The sequence below is a fragment of the Mastigoproctus giganteus genome, chromosome 2, assembly GCF_048544385.1.
Source record: "Mastigoproctus giganteus isolate SK-2022 chromosome 2, ASM4854438v1, whole genome shotgun sequence".
Classification (NCBI taxonomy): Eukaryota; Metazoa; Arthropoda; class Arachnida; order Uropygi; family Thelyphonidae; genus Mastigoproctus; species Mastigoproctus giganteus.
The window spans coordinates 182,414,122-182,441,671 of NC_143576.1; the positions used below are offsets into that span (position 1 = coordinate 182,414,122).

The 27,550-nt window shown below is 35.3% G+C and overlaps 1 protein-coding gene across 2 annotated transcripts in view; it reads right to left on the reverse strand.

Moving 5' to 3' along the window:
* Positions 1–27,550, reverse strand: part of LOC150089815 (uncharacterized) — a 193,177-nt gene that overhangs the window by 22,975 nt on the left and 142,652 nt on the right. For both annotated transcript variants that reach the window (XM_090368833.1, XM_090368832.1), the window contains exons 12-13: positions 16,415–16,702; positions 3,618–3,953 (exon numbers count right to left, since the gene is read on the reverse strand). In XM_090368833.1, the coding sequence (XP_090224959.1) occupies positions 3,618–3,953; positions 16,415–16,702 (624 nt within the window). The remainder of the gene's footprint in view (positions 1–3,617; positions 3,954–16,414; positions 16,703–27,550) is intronic.

The window sequence follows — 27,550 nt, forward strand, 5'->3', positions numbered from 1 at the left end:
ATTTCCTGAAATTATGAGGCACATGTTTAGACTCTTTTGGAGGAGAAAGGTGGAATTATAGATGTAAATCCAAAAGAACAATGCCCAAGGAAATATCTACAGAAAAGGTAGGCAGCAGAAACTGAATGCCTGTGGGACAGAGAGTGGAAAGAGTATATAACTTGACTGACTTCTTGTGGACAGAGGACTTGGGAGAAGCATGAGCTTGATTGACTCAAATCTGCCCTACCATTGAACAATATTCCATGCCTGGGTAGATTTGATATTTGTACAGATTCCACAGCTGTTTAAAAAAGTATAATGATTTCATTATACTTTTTATTTTATCATAATATTTCATCAGATTTTACATTCTAGCAGAAAAATCTTGGGAAAACAAAATTAACTCTAGATAAGTGGCAAGCATTCCCATATGGAATTATGTATGCCATAAAACAGTATGTGTTAAAATGGCATAAAAGCAACAAGGAACCAAACTTATTCTGCAACTGCAAAAAAAAAATAAATAAATAAATAACACCCCCTCACCTCTTGTATTATTTTCATCATCAAAAAGTGACTACCCTCTCCAAATTTCTTCTTGAATTTTGCCAAAATTCTCTGCCTTACTTGTACATTGGGAAACTCATTCCAATTTTTCATAATACACTGTCCAAAGGTAAACTTCAAAAGATCTACTCTACCTAATTTGATAATGTCTGTTCTTACCTCACTCACCAGTAAGAATATTCCTTACCTATTCATTTTACTAATATTCTTAGTGTTTTCAATCAAATCCCCACCCTCCACATCTTCTAAGGTAAAGAGTACTAAGCATTATTCCTATAAGGAATAACGCTTAGCTTAATAATGCCTAATTTTGCCAAGCTAATGCTTTTTTTTTTTTTTTTTTTTTTGCACCTTCTCTAAATTATTTCTTTAGATGAGCTTACAGACCATCTTTCTTTAGATGGGCTTGCAGACCTAGATATGATATGGGTGTGGGTTTTATCTTAAAGAGAGGAATAATGACCACTTCCTCTTGACTTACAAAATTTCTATTTCAACACAGCATTGTTATGTGAGCAGAATTGCTAAGCATTATTCCTTATAGGAATAATGCTTAGCACTCTTTGCCAAGCTAATGGCTTTTTTTTTTTTTTTTTGCACCTTCTCTAAAAGTTATTTCTTTAGATGAGCTTACAGACCATCTTTCTTCAGATGGGCTTGCAGACCTAGATACGATATTATGGGTGTGGGTTTTATCTTAAAGAGAGGAATAATGACCACCTCCTCTTGACTTACAAAATTCTGATAAATCATAGATAGAATAACATGTGCTCCTCTTCTTGTTGCCTGTTATGAAATTACATACAGCTTGCTGAGACAATCTTGTCTCCTTTCCATCATGTGCTATTGAGTTTCTAGATCTGTAAACTAAAATGCCAAAAGATAAATTATTGAATAAAGAAGGATTTCTTTATTCGATAATTTATCAATTCAATAAACAACCAAGAGACATAACATTTTAATAACCTTTAAACCTACCAAAGCGTTGTTCAGTCACAAAGCCAGCAACTCCATAACACATGCTACAAAGGAGACAGGATTGTCTCAGCAAGTTGTGTATTTTCATAAGTGATAAGTAACTCTGCTTTGACCACCCAAGTCTACCAATTCTACATCAAAGAGAGATTATCTCCCTCAAGTGTCCTCAATGCTTGTTCCTGGATGCCACTCCACTATCATGTGAAACCACTCCCTGCTGACCTTGAACTCTTCCCAATGTGGTACAACACTCACCTGGATCACCCTTGGGCCTGATCTCTACTCTAGGTACCTCACTTCCTGGAGCCTTATGGCATTGTGTAGGAATTTCAGCTTCTTGGTAGCTTATCCTTGTGCTAAACCAGGGGCCTTTCCAAATGGGATTCAACCTATATAACATGTGGTTTGCAGAGCTTTAACCCTTAAACTATACCCAAATCCTCTTCCCCTCATGTCACTTCACTCTTTCCCTGGCCAGAGTGTTGGTGGCCTGTCATAGTCCTATCTATCAAGTGCTCCTATCTACTATACCTGATCCAGCTCCCTGCAATATGGAAAGATATTAGTAGGTCCATTTCCTGGTGATCGTACTCATTCTAAGTGACTAAGTGACTAGTCGAACAACATGAACAATTTACTACTCACATAACCCACATTGACTGGTTTTACAAAGTTGTGCAGCATCACAGAGTATTAATGCAGATTTGTGGAAAACTACAGGGGCCACCTAACAATGTTGCTATGTCTGTCTACTGTGTTCACTTTGGATTGTAGGAAGTTTTCTTTTAGGCAGGTAGTTGTTAATCATTAGAATAAATTGCATCCATAATGTGTGCCTCCATAAGTATTCCCCAATGGCTTGAGGAAATTCAAAGGCCTATTGGTACCTACAGGAGGAGGGGAAACACATTGGTAGGTTTTTTTAAATTGGATGGTGCAGCAAAAGTCTGACTTCCTATGGCCACTATTAATATTAATATATATTATACATTCAACTGAATCAATTTGTTCTAAAATTTCTAATTTCACCACTAAAGCGGCTACTTTCTAGTATTTCTAAGTAGTGATCATTTTCCAGATATTTTTACCACTTGTACACTATTACTATCACAATGTGTAATAAAATGACAGAGAATTAGTGCATCATTCCATGTGTGGTTCAGCATACTGGTTCAACAAATAATGCATTCAGCCTTTGTGCAAATAAAAATAATTCTGGCACACCTTTTTATTTTAATAATGTCATTATAATGAAAATATGAGACTCATTAAAATACAATATTATTAAAATATTAATGTCATTGTAGTGAAATAACATATAAATATTCTAAAAAAAATAACTACTTATATTACATTAAACTTGATGCTATTAATTAGCAGTGCTCAATTCTGATATTTAATTTAACAGATTAGCAGTTTCATGACATTACATACAAGATATTGACAACTTTGTAGCACATTTATAACTTATTCAACAGGGACTTCTTAAATTTTTTGTAGAAAATCTGCGACAAAAAATTACCATGGAAAAGGACTGTGCCTGACTTCTAAATGAGAGAAATGGTTCAAGTGAATTTAAGAATGAATTAGTAAAAAAGAGTGATGAAAACTATCACCTTTGAAGCAATGAAGTAATATCAAAAATCATGTTTTATATACTTGAATTCTTTTGAAACAGTTATACTTCTTTTTATTACATCATATTAAATAATCAACATAATGAATTTGAACTAATTATGCTTTGGAGCAAAAGACTGAAGGATGTAGAAAATAAATATTACAATAACACAATCTTTTAAAAATTAAGAATTTTGAAGCTTAAATCAATGGCTACCCCCATGACAATCAAAACCACTGTTTAAGTTTTAATATTTCTGATAATAAGAGACGACCATTGTACTATCCAAGTTTAACTCTCTTTTGTTTAATGTATTTAATTTAGTAGGAAACAGTTTTTTGTATGGGTTTTGTGTGTTTTTTGCCCATGTAGCATAAACATAATAATAATGATGTACAAAATAGTAGTATACAGTAAAGGTTTTTTATAAATTTCAATGTAACATTGTATACCTTGCTGTAAACATACACACCTCTAATAGTCTCCAGCGGTGAAGATTCATAGGATTGAGAAGCTCATTTTCTAATGCTTTACACTTCATTTCTTCTTGACTGAGCTCTTTCTGTGCTTGTATCAGCTCTCGACGCATTCGTTCCATCCTGTTTGCAGCATTTGTTAATAATTTTTTTTCCTGACAGAGACGCTTTATCTCTTTTTTTAAAAGTTTGATATCATCAACTCGTTGCTGATATTGATGTTCTCCTCTACTTATTGAAATATCTTGTATCTTTAACTTTTCATACACTAAAACAAGCTCATCATTCCTTCGTACCAACTGGGCACCCAGAACGTTTCGCTCATTTATTGTCTATTAAAAAATTTTAATTCATTTAATTAAACTTGAGAAGGGCATTACATGGAAATTACTACTAAGTAGGTTTAATAGAGGTGCTTTATCATGTGCAGTATTTAATTAGTTTATTGGAATGAAATGACAATTGATACAATAGATCCAAACAAACCCAACAGCTTAATAAATTTTAGTTGGCTATTTTTTGGATTTCTGTGTTAAATCCAGGCACCTGGATTTTGGTTCAGGATAAGTTTATAAATCTATCATGGAAGACCAATCTGAGCTGCATGAAATACCAAGCTATACCATCTACAACTATAACTACCTCTTGAGGTAGTTATAGGTGCGTGTGGTACAACAAGATCACTCCAGTGGCAATAGCTTGGTATCTCCCACAGCTCAGATTGATCTTCCATGGTAAAGTTATATATTTATCCTAAACAAAAAATCCAGGACAGAAGACAGATTTCAACAGAGAAATCTAAAGTGTAGTCAATTTATTGGTTGTTGAGACTGTTTGAGTCTACTGTAATAGCTGTCCTCTTATTCCAGTAAACTAATTAAATGCTTCACATGGTAAAGTGTCTTTATTAAACCTAAAACTCATGTAGTTTCAATAACTTTGAGAAATTCTTCAATGAATAAAAATTACAAATAAATTTATTATAATTAACATATTTAAAAGTTAAAGATGTTATTGACATTTATGAATAAATGTTGGTTCAGCAGAAACTTGTTCAGGGTGTGGCATTAAAAATATTAATTATTCCATGTCTTTAATCATCTGCAGAGTAGATCATGGTATCAATTGGTTTGAGAGCAGGTGAACAACAGAATGCTCCGGGGCAGGTCATAAATTATGGCATATTTGATTCCAAGACCAATGAACTGTGATATAATTTTTGAGTACAAGAACTGTGAATATATAGAGATCCATTGTGGGATACAGGCAGTACACTGCAACTCATGTTTTGAAAACAACTGAAATTGGCTAGTGCAGGCAGTTTGATAATGATCATAGTCACAAAATTCTGCATATTATCACTATGAAAGTAACAGTATGTAAATAAAAATGCATTCAATGCAATCACTGCAGTGAACCTTAAACATCAGTGTAGGAACTGTGCATTCCATTGTTCGGAATATAGGGTACCATACCAGGTGGTAATTGGCTGTTATGCTTACTCAGTGAAAATAAAAAAATGAATGCACATAGAACTAATGCAACATTTGATGTGATGCATTAAAAACATAAATTACTTTACACATGGCCCTTGTAGCTAGCAGTGACTACAACAATGTTCTTCCACAGTATGTAGAAAAGGTGTGAGTTCAAATCTTGAATAGGAGGAGTTCTGAAAATTCCTCTTGTTGCTCTTCTCTACATCCTTTCCAATGGATCTTTGCCTTTCCAAAAGTGAGGTTTTGAAATGTGTATGGCATTGCAGATGTAGCCTAACCATTCCATTATACAATGGAATAATCATCTTTTCATTCGTATTGTCAAAGTTCTTCCTGTATATCACTGATATAACTCCATCAGCTGTTCTAACAACCTATCTGCACTAAGGAAAAATAGGCCTCTGTACCCAGGATTCCATATTAATGTAAACAATGTAGTGTCACTGGGAAGAAACGGATTAAATAAAACAGGTTGAAGTTAAGGAGTTAAAATCTCATTTAATAAACTGAAACAGTTAAAATAGGAACAAAAATAAAGTAATAAACACAAAAGCTTTCAGATGGAAGATGTCCTTCTTCAGTTATTACAAAAATACAGAATGTCATGTGCGTGCTGTGGTGGTCATGTGAGGTAAATATTGCATGCTAAAGGTGCAGGCAACAATTAGCTGTTGGAAGTGGAGGCTTGTGGTTGTAGCTGCATTGCTTGGATATGCTGTAAGTGCCAACATTTGCTAGCTAGGAGGATGGGTGCAACTTCCTCTGTTCTGGTTAAAGGAATCACTATGAGATGTGGGGCGATTCCAACCAGACACGGCGATGGTAGTGTTTGGATCAGTCAATAATCTCGATGTTGCAGCATGGATCGATGTCGTGCTGGGTAGACCAGAAGTGCTGCATTGGGGAAACCAGCAGAAGACTCAATAATCGAGTCTCTGAGCACAAGAAAGCTATTAGTTTGGCAGACATGGAGCACTCGGCGATTGCTGAGCACTTCTGGTCTACTCAGCACTACATCGATCCATGCCACGATGTCGAGATTATTGACTGGTCCCATCACTACCATCGTCGTGTCTGGTTGGAATCGCCCCACATCTCGTAGTGATTCCTTTAACCAGAACAGAGGAGGTTGCATCCATCCTCCTAGCTAGCAAATTTTGGCACTTACAGCATACCCAAGCATTGCAGTTACAACTGCAAGCCTCCACTTCCAACAGCTAATTGTTGCCTGCACCTGTAGCATGCGTTTTTCACCTCACATTACCACCAGAGCACGCACGACATTCTGTACTCTTGCAATAATAGTCACAACTGAAGAAGGACGTCCCCTGTCTGAAAGCTTTTGTGTTTATTAGTTTTATTTTTGTTCCTATTTTAACTGTTTCAGTTTATTAAATGAATTTTTAACTTCAACCTGATTTATTTAATCTGTTTCTTCCCAGTGACACTACATTGTTTACATTATTACTATCTGCACTGCTCAGATAACTTAATTTTGGATTGTACAATTATCCCTACATCTTTTTCCTTATCAATTACCTTGAATTTGGTATCACTCAGAGTATGTTATTCTGGGAATACTGCTACTCAATAATGCAGTACTTTTTATTTATCTATGTTAAAACCTCAAATGCCATTTTTCAGCCTATTTGCCTAGTTTATCTAGATTATCAGAGATATTATCTTTGATAGTCTAGTTTAATTACTAGACTATCAAAGAATTGATAGTCTAGTAATTAGAATTACTTAAAGTTTCCTTCTTTGGTTAATGTAGCCCTATCTGTCCTTTTATCCACAAACCTAGACATTAAATTTGAAATACCTACAGATATCATTAATAAATATAAAAAAAAAAACAGTTTAAGAGATCCAGTACCAAACTCTGATGACTATTTATAACTGTTGTTTATACCTCTCCAAATCTAACCTGGAGTTCTTCAGATTTAAGCATACCATGTTTGAGCTCCATGTTTTGTTGTAATTTCTCCAAGTCAAAGAGTAGTAGAGAAAAAATAACATTTCCATTTCATTTTTTTTGAGGCAAACATAATATTATTATATGTTATTATATGCTTTTTTTTTTTTTTTAGAGTATATATAACTTATGAGACCATTTAATACTTGTATCACAAACCACAATGTTTTAAACCAAGAGCTGACTGCTTTTCTCACTACACAAGCTCCTTTAAAAAAATAAAAAATAAGGTCACAAGATCGACCTATAAAAATTTTTTATGAATGTATCTCTATTTTAAATAAAAATACACTAATTATAGAATTACTATAACTTTTTATTATCAAAAACACTTTAGATTAGTAAGTACATAAAAATTTTAAATAAACTTAAAAACCAAATTAGGAAAGTAATTAATGAGATTTCTGATATTGATGTTCTTCAGAAAATTATAATTTTATTCCCATATACTAGAATTGACCATTTTCCAACACTTGTTCGGAACTGGAAATTAGAATTATATACAAGTAAATAGTTAACCTAAAGCTTTTAGTAATTTTTTTCTAATATATATATATATATATATATATAGTAGTAATATACAACTGTTAAGAAGCAGAAAAAGGAAAATAACAAAAGTTATCATATGTCTAATGCTCCAAAATGCACAGTGCAGCAGTAAAGGAAGCAAAAGGATATAAATAATGTGTGGTTTGTAAAATAAATAGTGTCTGTGAAAATGGAAATGAAAAGTACACACGGTGCCTGAACTAAGAGAAGTTTAGGGGATAGTCAAAAGTGGAAGTGAAGTAGCGGTTAAACAGGTGAAAGAATTTGAATAATACAAAAATAAACTGGGACTGAGGAAGCAAACAAAAAAAAAAAAAAATAATAAATAACAAAGAAATAAATAAGTAAATAACACTATATTCGGATATGGGAGGGCAATTTTAGCAAGAGGTTGAATCAGGGGATGGCCAATATGTAGAATCTGGATATAGTAGACGAAAATATGATACATAGCCAGGAAATTCAACAGGGGACTACTCCTGACCATGAATAAGGCACTGCATTTCCAAACTTGTCTGTAGTATTAGAAAAAGGGGGGAAGTAAATATGAGGCTTTATCGTAATACTAGTAGACAAGGTAGTCCCTACACAGTAAAAAGTTAATAATGTAAATTAAAATAAATACAAATTTACAAAAAGTGTAATGTGAAATATAATACAAATGTATGTGAAGTGCGGAAGGGGTGAAAGGTAATTAAATTAACATGGTTGAAAATTAAAATTCAAATATAAAGCAGAGAAATTTGATCGAAAAAGTGTGGACAAGCAAATGGTATAGGGAATGTTAAAATTCTTGGGGAGGGGAAGGGGAGGAAAAAATGGTCAAAAGAAGGCGAAAATAGCGATAGGATAGATGGAACGTTCGTATTACACTAATAGTTTTACGAACGGGAAAAATATAGAAAAAGACAGTATAAAGACAAAGTGTAGAAAAAGTCATTAAAAATACTGAACTTACTGGGTTTATACACCCAGTTAACCTTAAAGGCCCAACCTTAAAGGAAGGGTTCTGGTATAAGCAAGTGTTAGTAAAAATGGGTGTTAATACCATAGGCTTGTAGAGAAGAAGGGAAATGGAAACCAAAACTATAAGTGAGAATTACCTGGAGTCATTAAGTTGAGCGGAGGAGAGATGTACACAGCCAAGATGCAAAATGGAGAAACAATGACAAGTTACCGAGTTATACAGATTTAGAGAAACAGATAGGGATGACCTATCTGTTTCTCTAAATCATACAGATGTCAAACTTAGAAACAAAGAGAAAAGATATGGATGTCATTGAGAGAAAAAAAAAAAAAAAAGTGGGAAAGATGGCCTAAAAACATGAAACGCCAGACAAAAGGCCTCAGACATACCAATATGTGAAGGAACATGTAGAACAAGAATAATTCCGAACTACAGGAGATAAAATTCTGGTAAAAATTAGATGATCAGAGAACAGGGTTTATAGATCACGTTTCCAAGATGACAAACCGCTGTAGAAAGAGAAAAGCTCAGTTTGGCACAGCTGAGGTTGATTTAAGGTTTAGTGAATCCATTGAAGGGTGTGACAAAAAATCCGGCATACAGATATATATATATATGTATCAATTAACAAATTATTTTTAGTTAGAAAGTAATCTCAAAAATATATACTTGGTGAAAAACTTTTAGGATTTATTTTTCCAATCCTTTCACCACACTCCCCCCCCCCCCACCAATCATCTCTGGGTCACAGACTTTGAAAAGCTGGAATGGTATAAAAAAGTTTACTAAAATATAAATATCTAATATCAGTATTGCTCTTTAAATCCAGTTCTTTTGTGACACATTATCTAATCACATTGTTCAAGACCTTCCTTTAACAAATCCATGCTGTGATTATCATATTCTGTACTCCATTCCTAACTACTTACTCCATTATTTTTCCTCATACAGATGTCAAACTTAGAGATTTGTAGTTACTCACTTTACCCATCGAACAAACCTCGGTACAGATAAGAGCATTTGTACATCTCTGATCTATGGAACTGGAGATGTGCAAAGGTTCATATAGCTAAAGATTTAATTACTTCTTTTGCTGATTATTTAGATGCAACAATTTCTCTTACAGTTTCCTTTAAATTATCGCTAAATCATTTAATTTAATCAATTAAATCATTATTTATTGGTGTCTGATATTCTCATCTCCAAACACTTCATTGTGAATGTATGTATAATATATTTACTCAGTTTGTCAGCAAACCATACAGAATCATCAATAGTTATTCCATTCATATCAAGTAGACCAATGTGATTTATCCTTTTCCTTCTGTGTTAATATAAGCAAATAATTCATTACTACTTTTCATTGAACTCTTAGCTATGAAGACTTTCATAATCTATCTAATCCCCTGTGTAACTGACTCATAGACTAATTTATACTCAATTTACCTGTTTGCACTTGAAATTGATATTTCTCTGAATACTATTTTCTCCAGTTGTCAGACATTTATTTTGGAAAAAAATTCTTCCATTTGATATAGAAGGATTCTACATGTCTCCATTTGAGATGGAAAAGTATAGAACCAAACAGTTTTAGGGATGATATTTCAACATTACACAGCATAAGGCACTCTTAATGCAAAATGGGCCAGGTTAGCTAGTGTTTATGAGGCAGATAAAAGTTTGATATTAATAAGATATGGATGTCTAAAATTGTTTTGTCCATCCTCATCTTTCTGCACACCAATGCGCAGTGTGAGCCTGATAAAAAGAACAATGTAATTAAGATAATCTATATCAATTAAAATGTTAGTTTATTTAAGATTAATAGCAACTGCTACTTTAATGTAATCCACATTAAGTAGAACCATCACTTATTAAATCCAACAAGATGACAATACAACAGCCTATACTGTGAATGCTACAATCACAGTATTACATAAAATCTTTGGTAATCAGATAATTTCACATCAGCTGAAAAAAAAAATAAAATAAATAGTGCAGTTTCAATTGTGTAGGAGTACTCAGAACACTCAGTTACTCCGTTGTAAGTCTCTCTCTCAATTGAACTAAATGAAAAAATAAATAAGTCCTTTCAGAAGACAAACAAAATAACTTAAAATCTAGTTTATTTTCTTTCATGACAATTTTGCCGTAAATTCAGAAGAAAGAAAGAAAAATGTTTAAGACGAGAGAGAGAGATGCTCTATTAAAAGTTTGTTTTCAGGATTCTGATTTCTAAAAGTTGGCAGGAATTATAACATTACTTAAACATTATAATGTGTTATAAAATGTCATAAAGGTAAAATTACTGTTGACTCCAGAGAAACAGAAACAAATAGTTTGTAGGCAGAATCCTTTAATAAGGTAAAGTAAAGCAAAAACAAACAAATTAAAAACAGAAGCTTTCAAGTCTATGAGACTCTTCGTCAGCTGTATATACACGTTATTACAAAAAACAAAGAATGCCCAGTCGTGGTCATGTGAGACAAACAAAGCGTGGTACGAGCGTAAGCAACAATCATTAGTCAGAGCTAGACATTTGTAGTTTGACTGCAAAGTGCATACACAGGGTGCAAGCCAATGTTCATCACACTGAAGAATAACCACCTTCATAATAGGATGAATACATGCCCCTTTATTGAGATTTAAAGCACAATAGCAACCGGATATGTGGAGTGATTCTAGCCACAATCGTGGTGGTAATTTTTAGCACTAGCATTAGCAAGGGCACATGATGCAAGAAAGCAAGCTTATATAGCATCAGTCAAAAAAAAAAAAAAAAACACACACACACACCCCCTTCTCATTTCACCCATCTACTCTCTCCAAATGTTTGCCTAGTTCTGCCTTGAATTTGTTTAAGCTATCAACTTCTACGACAGATGGAAGTTTGTTCCATCAATCAACCACCCGCTGGCTAAAGGCAAACTTCCACACATCTATCCAACTACTGCCTTTCTTCAATTTGAATTTATGCCCTCTCAGGTGATTATTCAGAGCAAGAGGAAGAATCCCATCAGCATTGAGCATTCTCAAACCATTCAAGGCTTTATATATCTCGCAGGTGCATAGTCTCCAGACACTGTAATTTGCAAAACTTAAGCCTTTCTTCATAAGAGCAACCCTTTGTTCCATTCACTAATCTTGTTGCCCTTCTCTGTACTCGTTCCAACTGCTCTACATCCTTCTTAAAATAAGGCCTCCAGACCTGTATACAGTACTCAAGGTGTGGCCTGACCATTTCCTTATATAAGGGGATAATCACCTCCTTATCCATGCTAGAAAAATTCCTGTATATCATTGACAAGACACCATGAGCTACTCTTTCACACTGTCTGCACTGCTCAGAAAACTTCATATTTGCTTACACCCAGGTCCTTTTCACTCTCTACACTGTCAGTGTAGTACCACACAGTTGATACGTTACTCTGGTGTTAATGTTTCCCATATGCAGTACTTTACATTTGTCAATGTTAAACTTCAGTTGCCACCTCTCAGCCCATCTGCTCAATTTTTCTAGATACTGTTGCAGCAGCATACTGTCATTAGTTTCATTAACAACCCTGCCAACCTTCGTATCTTCTGCAAACTTGGACATCAAGCCTGATATACCATCATCAATATCATTAATGAATACAGAAAACAACAATGGACTCAACACTGAACTCTGGGGGACTCCACTAATACCATTAGTCTACAAAGAGCAGTGTCCATTGATTACCACTCTCTGTATTTTGCCATTCAACCATCCCTTTATCCATAGCAGTAATTTGCCTCCACTGCTCCAATTTGTGCGGCAGCCTTCCATGTGCAACAGTATCAAAAGCCTTTCTAAGATCTAAATATATGATATCAAAATTATTCTTTGCATCCAGTTCCTTTGTGACTACATCATAGTATCCAATCAAACAATTGGTCAGACAAGACTTCCCCTTAACAAACCCATGTAGATGGAAAATATTCATTCAGTTTGTTAGCTACCTGAGCAGGATCATCAGCAGTTGAACCATCGATATCAAGTGGACTAATCTGATTCATCTCCTTCCTTCTAGAGTTTACATAAGTAAAGAACTCTGTGCTGTTTTTCTTTGCATCCTTTGCCAAAGATTTCTCGTAATCTGTAATCTGCCTTCGCCTGCCTAACCTCCTTTGTAACTTGGTTACAGATCAACTTGTATCTATCATAGGCTTCTTTGTCACGTGTTAATTTATATGTATCCCATGCATTTTTCTTCTCTGCCATATGTCTCATTAGTTCATCTGACATCCATTTAGGCCTAAAACTTGAACAATATTTCTTAGTTGGTATTTAAAGCCTAGTAGCTTCCAAGATTAATTCTTTGAATGCTTCCCATTTTGAATTTCCTGTTGGTAACATCATCAGTTGGTCCCACTGTATAGAATTTATATACTATCTCAGACCACCGTAGTCACCTTTACGAAAGAAAAAACCGTTCCCTTTACCCCTGATGGTAGTTACCTCTTTGAGTAAATCCCACTTCAGCACACTGTGATCACTGCCATCTTGTGATTCCTTTATCTGCAGATTCTTAATGCATGAAGAATCACTACTGATAATCAGATCAAGAGTATTACTCCCTCTAGTTGTTTATTCAATCAACATCCAATAAATCCACAAAAGCCTTGCTAGTGTGTGAGTGATCAACCCACAAATTCCAGTCAATCTCTGGGAAATTAAAATCCCCCATTATAAGATACTCTGATTTACTGGCCCACTCTATTTCTCTCCACAATTGCTCATTATACTCATTAGGCCAATAACACACACTCTCATTTTTCCTTTCCCAGTGCTTATGTCACATCAAACAGACTCAACATTGCATTGCCCACCAACATCAATTGGATGCACTTCCTTAGATTTTGTGTGTTTCTTAACTAACAGAATAACCCCTCCTCCCTTTCTGTACACATTGTACTCTCCAAATTCCAATTCTGCATTGCTTATGTCTGTGTGACAGCACATCTCTGATATTCGAACAATATCTGCCTTTGTTGTTTTGACTGGCACTTCAAGCTCACCAAATTTATTAACTATACTCCTAGCATTGGTGTACATGCAAGTATACATGCACCTGTTTCTACTCTTAGTTACCCTAAAACAGCCCATGTATTTATTTGTTCCACTATGACTCCCAGCAGTCCTGGAAATCCCCATTGCCTTGCTTTCCAGACTGCTGCTGAATTGCATTTCAATAGAAGCAGTGAAGAATCACTTTCACCTCTGCCAGCAGCTACTGTTAATCTATTAGTCCATGTATCCCCCCTAAACTAGCAGTTTTCCGACCCACCTAACTCTGCCTCAATAGCATCAGCAAATATTCTTGCACCCTTTCTATTTAAGTGTATCTCATCCCTGAAGAAGCAGTCTCTCCTGTTTTGCGAGTGGTTGATGACTTTGATGTCTCAGTGTGGGTCAAAATTATGTTGAGATGACCAATAATACTCTCCGACTGCCGAGTGCTCTGAATCAGCAGACCGGATTGCCTTCTCATGTTCTGAGATAAGATCTCTGAGTCTTCTGCTAGATTTCCCAATGTAACAACCACCACAGTCATGGCAGGAAGTGTGATGCACCGAGCCGCTCCATAAAAGGGAGGAGATCGGTGTTTTTACCCTTGAGAGGAGGGATCATAGTTTACTGCCATGTAGTTGTAAACATTATATCTGATTTGTGTGAAGGATTTTAGAGGGGCATTGCAATACACCAGGGTAATAGGGGATAAAGGCGGTAGAGATCGTGTTATCATTGTGGGAGGCCCTAGGGTATGCTGCAAGTTCATGGGCCTGCAGATCACGTTTGTCTAGGACACAGGTAGGGTAGCCACATTTGGACAGATCTGTTTTTACTCTCATAATTTCATCACGTCTTTCGTTCGCAGAACTGGAATGGGTCCAGGCATGGGAAAATAGGGCGCATGCGGTACTGAGAAACTGGCTGTGGATGTGTACTGATCTATAGTTGGTGAATTGGCCAGCACACATTGGTTTATGGTAGATCACGGTTCTTAAATGCACACCCTCACGCTGAACTAGAACATCCAGAAAGGAGATGGCATTATCAGACTCCAGTTTGATGGTGAACTGGATGAAGGGCAACAGAGAGTTGGTCATAAAAGCCGGTCTTCCAAGCCTCGAGGGATGATCACAAACACGTCATCGACGTAGCAATACCAGAAGGTAACTGGATCTGGTAAGTTTAGGAATGTGCAGCCCTCCAGCTCCTCCATGGCAATATTCGCCATGACAGAGCTGACAGGGACACCCATAGCCATGCCATGGATCTGTCTAAAGAGGGAGCCACCAAACATGACCACACCACCGGTCAAAAACAAGCTTAGAGCAGTGCAAATGTCTTCAGCAGATAGCAAGGTTCTATTGGGTAGGGAGGGATCGCTGTCCAATAGTTGTCTGGCACATGTGATGGCTTGTTGAACTGGGACTGAAGTGTATCCCCCGAGACTTGGAAAACTGGCTTTTGTACCTCAACTCTCTGTCACCCTTCATCCAGTTCATCATCAAACTGGAGTCAGCTAATGAAGAGTCTCATAGACTTGAAAGCTTCTGTTTTTAATTTGTTTGTTTTTTTTGATTTACATTACCTTATTAAAGGGGTCTACCTACAACCTATTTGTTTCTGTTTCTCTGGAGTAAACAGTAATTTTACCTTTATCATGTATACTGGAATCTGAGGCCTTTTTAACCTCATAAAATGTTATAATAACATTATTCCAAAATTTTGTGAGAAACACTGATTAAACTACATTCAGAAAATACAAATTTCATTCATAAACATTCTCTGAATGATATGGCTTATTTATACTTATAAACAGCCTTGTTTCTGATGAATTGTTAATGCAGCCACAGATTATTGCTTTCATGAAACACCCTAAGAATAGTAATTTAAATATAGATAAAATTATGTGTACAAGGCTATGGTTAGGCCACATCTTGAGTACTATATATAGATCTGCTGGGACAGGTGCTGAGAAGGGGAAAGAGATTGGTGAAGGGAACAAAGGGTGCTTTTAGCAAGAAAAGCTTCAGTTCTGCAAATTGCAGCATCTGGAGACTAGACCCCTGTGAGGAGATCTGATTGAGGTGTTTAAGGCTTTGAATGGATTGAGTAAGCTCAATGTGATTGTTGGAACAAACTTCCATCTGTTGTTGTTGTTGTTATGGAAGTGAGTAGTTTGAATAAATTCAAGGAAGAACGAGACACAATCTTGGAAGGGATAGATGGGTGAGGTGAGTAGTTTTTTTTTTTCCTTTCCTTGACTGATGCCCTATAAGCTTGCTTTCTTGCATCATATGCCACTACTAATACTAATACTGGGCACTCAATAGAACACACATACATACCACAGGTCATCTTGTATAAATTCCATGTCTGTGCAGATAATTTTGGATGGTTTGAGTTGACACCCATATTCCTAAAACTGCTGCAAAGCATCCAAACAGCAGGGTAGCATTCAAATATTGATTTGTAATAGTCAAAAAGAGAGAAATAGGGACCTTGTCAAGGCAAGGTCCCTATTTCTCTCTTCTTGGCTATATTTGGGTGAATAGTTTTGGTAAATAATTTTGGTAAATAGTTTTGGAAAATAACAGAATAAATATTTTCTTAATTGCTATACTTTTATCAACATGAGTTACCTGTGCATACAATTGAATACACAGTTACTTCCAATTAGCCTGGAAAATAAAGAGACAAAAGTTAATAAGATATCATCAGATAATTCTGACATCACACAAAAAAAAAGAAATACTTATGCTGTTTCAGACCTCTGTCAACTTCCGTTGTGTAAGTGCACATTCCTTTTCCCGATCCACACAGATACGTTCAAGCCTCTGAGAATGTTGCTCTTGATGCTCTAGCTCAGTTTTTGTTTTCATTGTCAGATCAATCTGTTTTTGCAAATCTTCTCGTAGCTCTCTAGCCTCATCAGTATGTTGCTTTGCTTGCATTTGTAATCCAGCTAATTCTTCATCTCGCTCTCTGATATCCTCCTTTAGTTGATCTATGTAATGGTTTAAAATATTGACTTTTTCTTTCTGTTCTGATGCACTGTCCTGAAAAATAATGTATGTATAGTAGTCATTTGTTGCAGCTATTCACTAAAGATGATTTTTTATGATAACTCTAAAGATAAATATATATCTATCAATCTATATATATACAGCCACTCCCCGATAAATGTGAGGGTTTCATTCCACAGAATGCTACATAAGTCAGAATTTCCCCCCTGCATGTGCAGCACTCGCAACTGTGCTTGCTGAATTGATTGAATCAAAAAAGAAATGTTCAACGAACATGTAAATAGAATTATTTATTGTATTTATTCAATTTTTTTATCTCATGCACAGGAAAAATTACAAAAGCGTGTAATTTAAAAAATTTAAAAATTATAAAATTACAAAAAAAGAGAGCAGACAGGCATAACGTCAGTAAGTTTTACCTCTCAAGCATTGTTGCCAGAATTGATGTCTTCAGCTAATAAGTATGCCACCGCGGAGGTTGAGGGCTGTGGAGATTTAGAAGGGATTGGCCGCGCAACCTTATGAAAGAACATATTAAGACGTTGACTGCCAAGGCTTATTTGGGTAAACTGGTCTCCAATGCAAATTTGAGTTAGGCATGTTAAATTATTCAAAACCCAAATTATAATATATATTCATCACCAAAACTCATAAAAAAAGCATCATGAATTATCTCTCGTATATCTTATCTCGTAGTTGGCATATGTAATAGAAAATTCTTCACGGCAGCCAACTATGAGTTAACTTGATTAAATCAGACATGTAACTTGCAGAATTATCTGTATATGAATCAGTGCTGTGCATAAATCCGTTGCAGTGACACTGACTTTACCATGTACGTTGTATTTAGTACTTTGTTACATACTAAAAAGAACCTAAAACATGGATAAGAAGAAGAGACCACTGACCAAAGAAGAGCTTGAGCTCTATGCTAATATGAGTGACTTGGAATTTGAAGAGTTTTTTGATGAGTCGTACGGTCCTGGTTCATAGATCAATCGGATCAAATGCTCTTGTATTATTCAGTGCTAAGAAAAATCATCAGAGGTCCGAAAAAAACTGCATTACACATTATAGAAATATATATGCATAACATATACACCCTTTTCCGTCAAGTTACGGATTTCTCTGAATTTCAGACATTTTATGGTGGAACCCGTAACTTGACGGGAAAGTTACATTGAATCTTTGATTGGAGAAAAAATTCTAAATGTTCCAAAGAAGATAAGGTCTGAACGTAAAATTCATTATTTAGAATTTCAGTTGGCTATACCACCAACTGAAAAACAAACCACGGCTGACTAAGCCATGTCGAGTATGAACGAGAAATAAAAAAGCCACAGAACATGCTATTATTGTCCAGTGTGATAAGAGAAGCTAGCTCTTTGTGTGAAGAAAATATTTCTTTTTGTGAATAAATTCTGTTTTCCGACACCGTGGTTCATTTTTCATTCTTATCCCAGAAGCCAACTATCCATCAATTGCACATATTTGCTATGAATATATTCGTAGCTGCACCTGAACAAGTCATAGCAGTTCGAGTTAACTCATAGTCGGCGTCCTGGGCCAGATTGCCAAGTACGAATTAACTCATAGTCGGCATTCAACGTGTTAATGGATGACTGAACGGTGGCTTTTTTCTTTTCATCGTAGATTTCTTTGTAGCAAGCAAGCATATCATTCCCTCTGTTAACGTTTAAGAATTATTTGCTGTCAGTATCCATATTCACAAACCTTGCCATTGCCATCTCTCTGGTGATGAAGCGTCATCAGCTCCTCATTTGGTTCATCTTGAGCTTCATCAGCATTTTCTTCTTTCACTATCACTGCCTGCAAGTCAATAAGTTCTTTGTTGATAATTTCTTTTCTTCTTCCTCTGTTAACTCCTCCACATTTTTGGCAACAACCTACAACTGAAGTAGCTCTGCAACCTTTACAATCTTATCTGTAACTGCTTCATATGATTTGTCTTTTTCAAACCCTTTGAAGCCTTTTACATGCCGTGGACATATTTTCTTCCATGCGTCATTTAAACAGATTTTAGTAATTTCCACCCAGGCCTTATTAATGTTTAAGATGGTGTGGTAAATATTGTAAGATTTCCAAAAGTCTCTTAACGTAAAATTTTTCTCACTGTCTACTGCAGACAATGCCTGAGCAAATGTTGTGTGTAAATAGTATACTTTTAAATTCGAAATAACACCCTGATCCATAGATTGGATGAGTGAAGTTGTGTTTGGCGGTAGAAATACGACTCTCACATTCAAATTGAAATCATCTAGATGTGTAGAATGTCCAGGAGCATTATCTAATAGAAGCAAAATCTTGAAAGGAATGTCATTGTCTTTACAATATTTTTCAATTTTGGGAATGAAGCAGCATTTAAACCAATCCTCAAAGAGAGATACTGTTATCCGTGCTCTCTGGTTCGATCGGAAATGCACAGGTAGGGTGGCTTTATTTGATGCCCATAAATGCACGAGGATTTCCAGAATGGTACACAAGCAGTGGTATTAATTTGTAATCTCCTGCTTCATTAGTCCCAAGCAAGAGCGTGGCCCTATCTTTTGAAGCGTTGAAACCTGGCATTGTCTTTATCTCTTTGACAATGTATGTTAGATCCGGCATTTTTTCCAATACAGAGCAGTCTCTTCAACGTTAAAAATTTTCTGCATTGAATAGCCGCCTTCATCAATAATTTTTTCCAACACATCACAAAATTTCTCTTTCACAGGTTCGAATCCCGCTTCGGGCTTGGATCAGAATAAAATGCAAAAACTTTGGGAGGTGCATTATGGCCACAGAAGCCAATGTGCCAACAACTAACAACAACAAAAAAAAAAAAATGTTTTGGAAACCAGTGCGATGCATGAACCTATTAAACCACCCGTTGCTTGCCAAGAACTTGGCTTGGGGTTTGCCGTACTTATCCTTAATATCTTCATAAATACTTCTTGCTTTTGCTTGAATGGCCATTGGACTCAGAGGCACTTGCTTCGGAATCTGATTTTCCATCCATATTATTAATAGCTGTTCCATCTTCAATATTGCACCTTATCCCCAGGGGCTCATATCTGGTGAGTATGGACTTGGCACAACCAGGGTCCTGAGCTGGATATCATCATTCTTCCCTTTCTTGGTGATTCCTTTCTACTTCTCTCTCTGTCTCTCAGGGTAATAGGAAATTTTTTTTTTTTGGGCGGTGAAACATAAGCCTCAAGCTTGCTTGCACCATATGGCTAATAATAATAATAATAAACACTGTTTTGTGATCACTGTTGATCTTAAGTGCATTGATCCTTTGACATGTTCTTTTATACGCACACTGTCCTTTAAAATAGTATTCAATGTTGAAGCAGTGAGACCTAATTCCCTTGCAATAGATGACAAACTTTGTCCTGCTTCGTACTTCTTAATCATTTTCACCTTCAACGAAACAAAATTAATTTTGTTTCGTTTCCTAGCACTGCCAGCACTTGCACTTTCCATTGGTCCCTTTCCCTTCACCATTGTAATAAGTAAATAGGAATGAAGAGAAGATTCTGAAAATTTATTTATGTTTTTTATATGATTGAAGATTTCAGTGATTTCATTTCACTATAATAACGTAAAAAAACACAGAATTCAAGTTATTGGTATTATTGCAAATGCAATAAGATCGAGTGTACTACCTGTTTATAATAGATTGCACTAACAGAAAAGCCCAATAAACCAGAAAGTGCAAATTGTTTTTATTGTTTTTTGGTCGTGCCCTCCAGAAATGTGGTTTAGAAAAATATCACAAAGGCATTCAAAATTGATTCTTATAATGGGAACATGACCCCAGGGGCTCACATGTGGTGAGTATGGGCTTTTCACACCCAGGGTCCTGAGGTGGATATCATCATTCTTCTATTTCTTGGTGATTCCCTTCTACTTTTGACTCTCTCTCTCTCTCTCTCTCTCTCTTAGGGTAACTCGGGAATTTTTTTTTGGCTGGTGCAGCATATGCCTCTGGCTTCCTTGCACCATATAGCTAATAATAATAATAATAAAATATGATAATGATGAAAGTGTAGTGCAATTTCCATTATAAATATGACCTTTTAGAGAGATAAATAGCTTAGTAATATAGCAAAATTTTCAACTTCCAAGGACTTGGAACGAATTAAAAAAAAAAAAAAAGTTATTGGGTTCAGCATTATGATATTTTCACAATACTTCCATTTATCCCTACAGAGGCAAAATACATTTCCATATTTTTTTCGGTTTGCACCAGCCAGCAAAAACTTACGTAAAGTCGAATTTCCGTAAGTTGAGTATTATGTAAGTTGGGGAGTTCCTGTATATATATATATATATATATATATATATAAAATATGAAAATGAGCATTTAAATAACTGAGGCATTAATATTAAGTTAAGTGCCATATTAATTATACAGGATGCTATGCTAAAAGAAATAAACAGAAAATGGTAAAATAACATAAGAGAGGAAGAGAAATGAAAGTTAATAGAAGTTAAAAAATAAAAATTTCATAAGCATGTGAAATAAAATTAAAACACTATAAACAATACAATAATAAAGCAGATTAGCAATAATTGCAAAAAAGTAGATATTGATAATGATGTAAAATTGAATGTGTGGAGGGGAGTTGAAATTTAAGGAAGTACTTAGAATAAGGTTTACAAAAGTATATATATATATATATATATATAATTTCAACAATTAAGGAAGTACTTACAATAAGGTTTACAAAAGAATATATATATATATATATATATATATATAAAAAAGCACTGTGTATATATATATATATATATATATATATACACAGTGCTTTTTTTGTAAAACAAAATAGGCCCGGTACTCATTCTTTGCAGGAAAAATTGAAAATTAAAAGGATATGAAAAGTACTATAAAATTTTTTTTTTTCTGATATTGCTTTAGCAGTAATATTTTTAGAATAAGAACAACAAATTAAGTATATTAACACAGTTTATTAAGCATAAATTTATTATTCAAGTATATAAAAAAATAAGTAAAACGTGAGTAAAAATAATAACATAAGTAAAAATAATTTCATAATAAAGTTTTTGTAGAATATTCCAAATTTTTATTAAGTTCTCATCCGACACCCTATGGCAGGGGTCGGCAACCTGTTTTGAGTGAAGAGCCATTTTTGATATAATAAAAAAAAAAGGGGAGAGAATCCGAAGAGCCACACCTCAGCTCAAGCTGGGAGGAGTGGGGGGGGAGGCAAGAGTTTTTTAAGAAATGGAATAGAGTGGGAAGGTGTTTATTAAAATATATATTTTGAAATATTATTTATTAATACTGAAAAAAAGTAACAAACATCTAATTAGGTACAAATTAATGTGACTTTTGATGTTGAGAGACTCGCTCAACTTCTTGAGCGAGTCTCTCAACATCATGCAAGTATGTCGTAATTAAACATGCTGAGCTTTAAACATGCTCATATTGTTCAGACGACGGTTTCTTGATTTATTTTTAATATAGTTCATGTTCAAAAATATTTACTTACAGAAATACATGGAACTAAAAACTGAGAGAAGTCCAAACGCAAATATTTTCAAATTTATATGAGTCCGATAAGCTACTCCATGCATTGAACACAATTTGGTCTGCATTTTAAACTCGTCTATCGCCGTCCATTTGTGTACAATTGCAAGGGCAGCCTTTTGCCTCTCCAAATCCTCAATTTCAAGTTTTAAGGCATTTTATTTGCACTCCACATGTCCTTGATTTTTAAGCCCTCTTCACTCCATTTCAAATTGCTATAAAGTTAAAGAACCACTGTTACGTGATTGAAGTGTATAGAGCCTTGAATGGTTTGAGCTTGCTCAATGCTGATGGGATTCTTCCTCTTGCTCAGATTAATCGCCTGATAAGGCATAAATTCAAATTGAGGAAAGACAGTTGTAGGACAGATGTGTGGAAGTTTGCCTTTAGCCAGCGCGTGGTTGATTGCTGGAACAAACTTCCATCTGTTGTTGTAGAAGTTAATAGCTTAAATAGATTCAAGGCAGAACGTGACAAACATTTGGAGCGAGTGAAGAATGAGTGAAATAATGGTGTTTTTTTTTTTTTTTTTTTTTTTTTTTTTGGCTGATGCTATATAAGCTTGCTTTCTTGCATCATGTGCCTTTGGTAATGCTAATGCTAAAAGAGCTGCATGCGGCTTGCGAGCCACAGGTTGCCGACCCCTGTCCTATGCCGACTTCTTTTCTTCCTCTTTGTGTGTCGGTTGTTGAATGACGTTTCCAAAGCAGCCATGAATCGACATATTTTGCTGGATCGAAACAGGCCTACAATTTTAAGAAACAGTAGTGAAGAAACTGTTTTTGTCATCAACGAAGGGCAGGTTGGGCTGACAATCAGATTCATTTGTGGAATTTCTTGTTCACATTCACTCGATGAAATTGGTATTGTACTCCGAGAGTTCATCAAATTCTTCAATTTTTCCGAAATCTTCTTATCAATTAGATATCCCCGAAATCCACAAATTGCATAACTTTCATTTAACTGTAACCTGATTGACAATTTTCTAACTTCGCTTTCACCAAATTACAACAATTCATGTTTAGAAGGATTATACCTTTGTTGTCCTCGTTTTCCATCTCTCATCATCGGTATTGTCACTAGTTCTTAAATTTGAATTTTTTCTTTTTTTTTTTCTTTTCTTTTTTTTAAAACTGTCCAAAATGTCGGTGTCATTCAGATATTCAGGTTCTGTGACCATGTAAACAGAGGTAGGGAAAATTTACGGAAAATGGGGATAACGCAATTCCGCGAAACAACAGATGATTATTTGTTGGGGTAAAAGAAAATCACTTTTCTAATTCTCGAATGGGGGGCTTACAGTTGATTCACAGAGATGTCCAACCTACTGCCCACGAGGAAAGTTAACTAAAACAGCATTTTAAAATTTGTTATTTAGGAAAAAATTCTCATTAAATGTTTTGTTCAGTAAATGTAATTACTGTATTTCCCCATGTATAAGACGCACCTTTTTTCGAAAAATTTGGGATCTAAAAACTGAGTGCATCTTATACAGTGGTTGTAGATTTTTTTTACTTGCATTTCCCGCTTTTTCGCACTTGTTACCAGTATATTAGGTTACATTTTGCCATGTTCTGCCCAGAAATAGCTCAGTAAAGATTTTCGTACAGTGCTGAATTCAAGTTAAAAGTGATCCAGTTTGCAAAAGTGAATGGAAATCGTGCTGCTGAACGTAAGTTTGGTCCTCCTCCAACTGCGAAAACAATCCGAGACTGGCTACGGGAAGAAGAAACCCTACTGAAAACGCCACAGCAGAAGAAGGCCACGAGAGGCAAGTCAGCAAAATGGCCTGATTTAGAGAGGGAATTGAAGATATGGATTGAAGAGCAAAGGGCAATTGGAATTCCTCTGTCCACAAAGATGGTTCGGCATGAGGCAAGAAGAATTGCTGAAGAAAAAGAAGTTACTGATTTCAAAGGAGGACACAATTGGTGCTTCAGGTTCATGAAACAGAATGGACTAAGCATGCGTACATGCACCAGACTTGCCCAAAAGATGCCTGAAAGCTATGAGCAGAAGGTTTGTCATTCAATGTCGGAAGACACATCAGTTTGATTTGGGACAGATTGCAAATATGGACAAAGTCCCCCTTCAATTTTATGTCCCAAGTAACAGAACTGTTGATAAGAAGGAGGTGAAAGCTAACTGTGAAGACAAGTGGACACGAAAAGAGCCATTATACAGTTGTTCTAGTTTGTTGTGCCGACGGAACCAAGCTGCCTCCTATGTTGATTTTCAAACACAAAACAATGCCAAAAGAAGACATTCCTCGAGGAGTGATTGTCCATGTTCATGACAAGGGTTGGATGGATCAGGATGGGATGAAGATCTGGTCTGAGAAAGTTTGGAGCAGGAGACCAGGTGGGCTCTTACGCAAACCTGCCCTATTGGTGCTTGATCAGTTCAGGGCACACATAACAAAAAACACAAAGAAGATTGCTGCAGAGCAAAAACCAAAACTTGGCGTCATACCTGGCGGCTTGACATCCCAGCTCCAACCACTTGATGTCAGCATTAACAAACCCTTCAAAGCTGCCATGAGAGACGAATGGAACCAATGGATGAAGTCTTCTGGGGACAATTTGACACCAGCAGAAAGAATGAAGAAACTAACTATAGGAGATGTTTGTATCTGGGTGAAAAGATCCTGGGATAATATCAAGATTGAGATTGTTGTCAAGTCATTTAAGAAGTGTGGCATTTCAAATGCCATAGATGGAACTGAGGACGAGGCAATATATGAAGACAGTGATTCGTCATCAGACACAGATGAGGACAAGCTAATGGATGGGAGTTTTGATAGTGATGAGGAGTTGTATGAATTTTATGATGAATAAAACTTGAGTTCAATAACTTTATGTAATACATTTTTTTTTCAAATTTCAGGCCCCAAAATTAAGGTGCGTCTTATACATGAAGAAATACAGTATGTATTGTATTTAATAAAATTTTCGAATATTTTCTTTGAATCTTTTTGAATATGGCCACTGTACGGACACCACTGCAGTAGAAGATGGACCAGAGCCCATTGGGAATACATCTTGATCTGCTCATTCTTGACTAGCGCGACTCCTCCGCATGTGGGACAGGTGGTCGGATAGGTTTTACCTGGTACCACTAAGTTGTAGAATGATTTAGCTCTCTTAATTCGTGCAGCAGGACTAAGTGCGTAAATTGCCTGAAAGCAAGAAATGCAAAAAGTGCATACCGAGTTGCAAAAAGTGCTCTCCTAATCCGTTCGCTATATGAAAATTTTCTTCGCTCAACAGAAAGTATTTTAAATTTAACTTCCAAGGGGAAGTCAAAATAATTCGCTATAAAAGGACTTTGTTAAACAGAGGTCCGAATGAGTAATTTAGAATTATAAAAATGGTTATACAGTTTCATATAGAAATATCTTAACAATAGACAGTAAAAAATGCAAATTCAGTAAATAATTTTAAGCTTATTTGAGTAGTAAACATGAAAAAAATTTACGGAATATTACAAATTTCGAAGTGCACTGCATCCAAATGTCACACGTCACTGTTAATAAAGGTGCCGGTACGCAGTACCATCACGTACTGTCTCAAAAAAAGCACTATATATATATATATATTCTTATATTCTTTTGTAAACCTTATTGTAAGTCTTCCTTAAATTTCAACAGGGGATCATAACTCTGATGAAGTTCACCATGTCAACATTTTATGATAATACATAAACTGTGTCACAATGATCAATTAAGATTTTAAGAATAACACTTCACTCCATGTAAGTATCGACAATTATAACTTTATTTATTCCTATAAAACAGATTAAATACTTTGAATTATTTACAATATTTGTTGTGCAAATATTTACGTAAATATTTGCACGACATTTGACAATATTTCAAACAAAATTTTGGATCTATTTTTGAGTATATAAAGTAAGGAAAAAGAAAACAGGATGAAACTAATGTTCTTTCATTACTATTGTGTGATGCACCATAACCAAAACAATGTAACCAATTTTCAAATGCTGAGTTGGTCACCCATAAGTGTGTATTATTAATTTATAAACTGCAGGAAGTGACTTTACACCTGTAGATCAGTGAATGAATAGGACTGTGAAAGAATAGCATTGAAACTTCACAGAACAGTGAAGTTTTCAATCAGTGAACTTCAATCAGTAACAAGTTCATTAACAATATACAGTTGTTAGCGAATTTGTTAACGTGTTAGCAATTTTCAGTATTCCTGATGTAATTTCATAGAAAAAGGATGTCTCCTAAAAGGACAAAATAAAATGTGGTGTAATCAAAGGATGATTTAAAAAATTACATGCTATTAAACCACATTCAAGGGATAGTTTCAAACAGCATCCAGCAATGCTGAAGAGGTGCCACCTGTGACCTATATATGAATGAAAATTAAAAATAAAGCTACTAATTAAAAATAAAAATTAGAAAATTTCAGAAATAAATAAGCAGAAATCTACACTCACCCAGGGAAGAACAGTGACAGTAGTTGCATCTTACTTTAAGCAGGAGACCATGCCACTCTACTTCCCTGGATTAGTATTGGCATCTGCTTATTTATTTATGAAATTTAATTAATATTTTTATAATTTTTATTTTTACTCGGTAGTTTTATTTTTAACTTTAACTTGTATGCCGGTGGAAATTGGCACCTTTTCAGCATTACTGGTTGCAGTTAACAACTATCCCTTCAACGTTGTATAATTGTGTTTAATTTTATAAATAATTATTTGATCAAGTCAGGTTTTATTTTCATCTTTTAGCAAACTCAGATATTTTTTCTTTTATTCTTCTGCTCTCCCCGTCTCCTTATATCTTTGATATAATTACCCTTTTCTAATTTTGTTTAAGTTGTTTCCTAGTTATTGGAATGATAACCATATTTAAGATGTATTTTCTGTTGTCACATCTGTCTTGATCACTCACATAGAGGCATCCACAGTTCTTTTGATGTTAGTACACCATGACGGAAATGCAAGTGTTTAGAAATTTCCACAGAGTTTTGTGGTCACTGTGGTTCCCCTAAAATTTCTTTATCTTGGGTTCTTTGTTAGTGTGCATCTGCATTTGGACACTGGGTTAAGTGATGTGGGGATTTCCTAGCTAGTTTCTGATAGTAGTTGCACCATACTTTAAGCAAGAGACTGTGCTTCTATGCTTCCCTGGGTGAGTGTAAGCTCCTCCTTATTTATATATTTATTTGTTTCTGAAATTACATTTACTTGATACTGTAGGTTTATTCTTAATATGCCATGTGACACCAACTACCACCTGCATATATTCACTTATATGCAGGCAGCAACTGGCACCTCTTCAG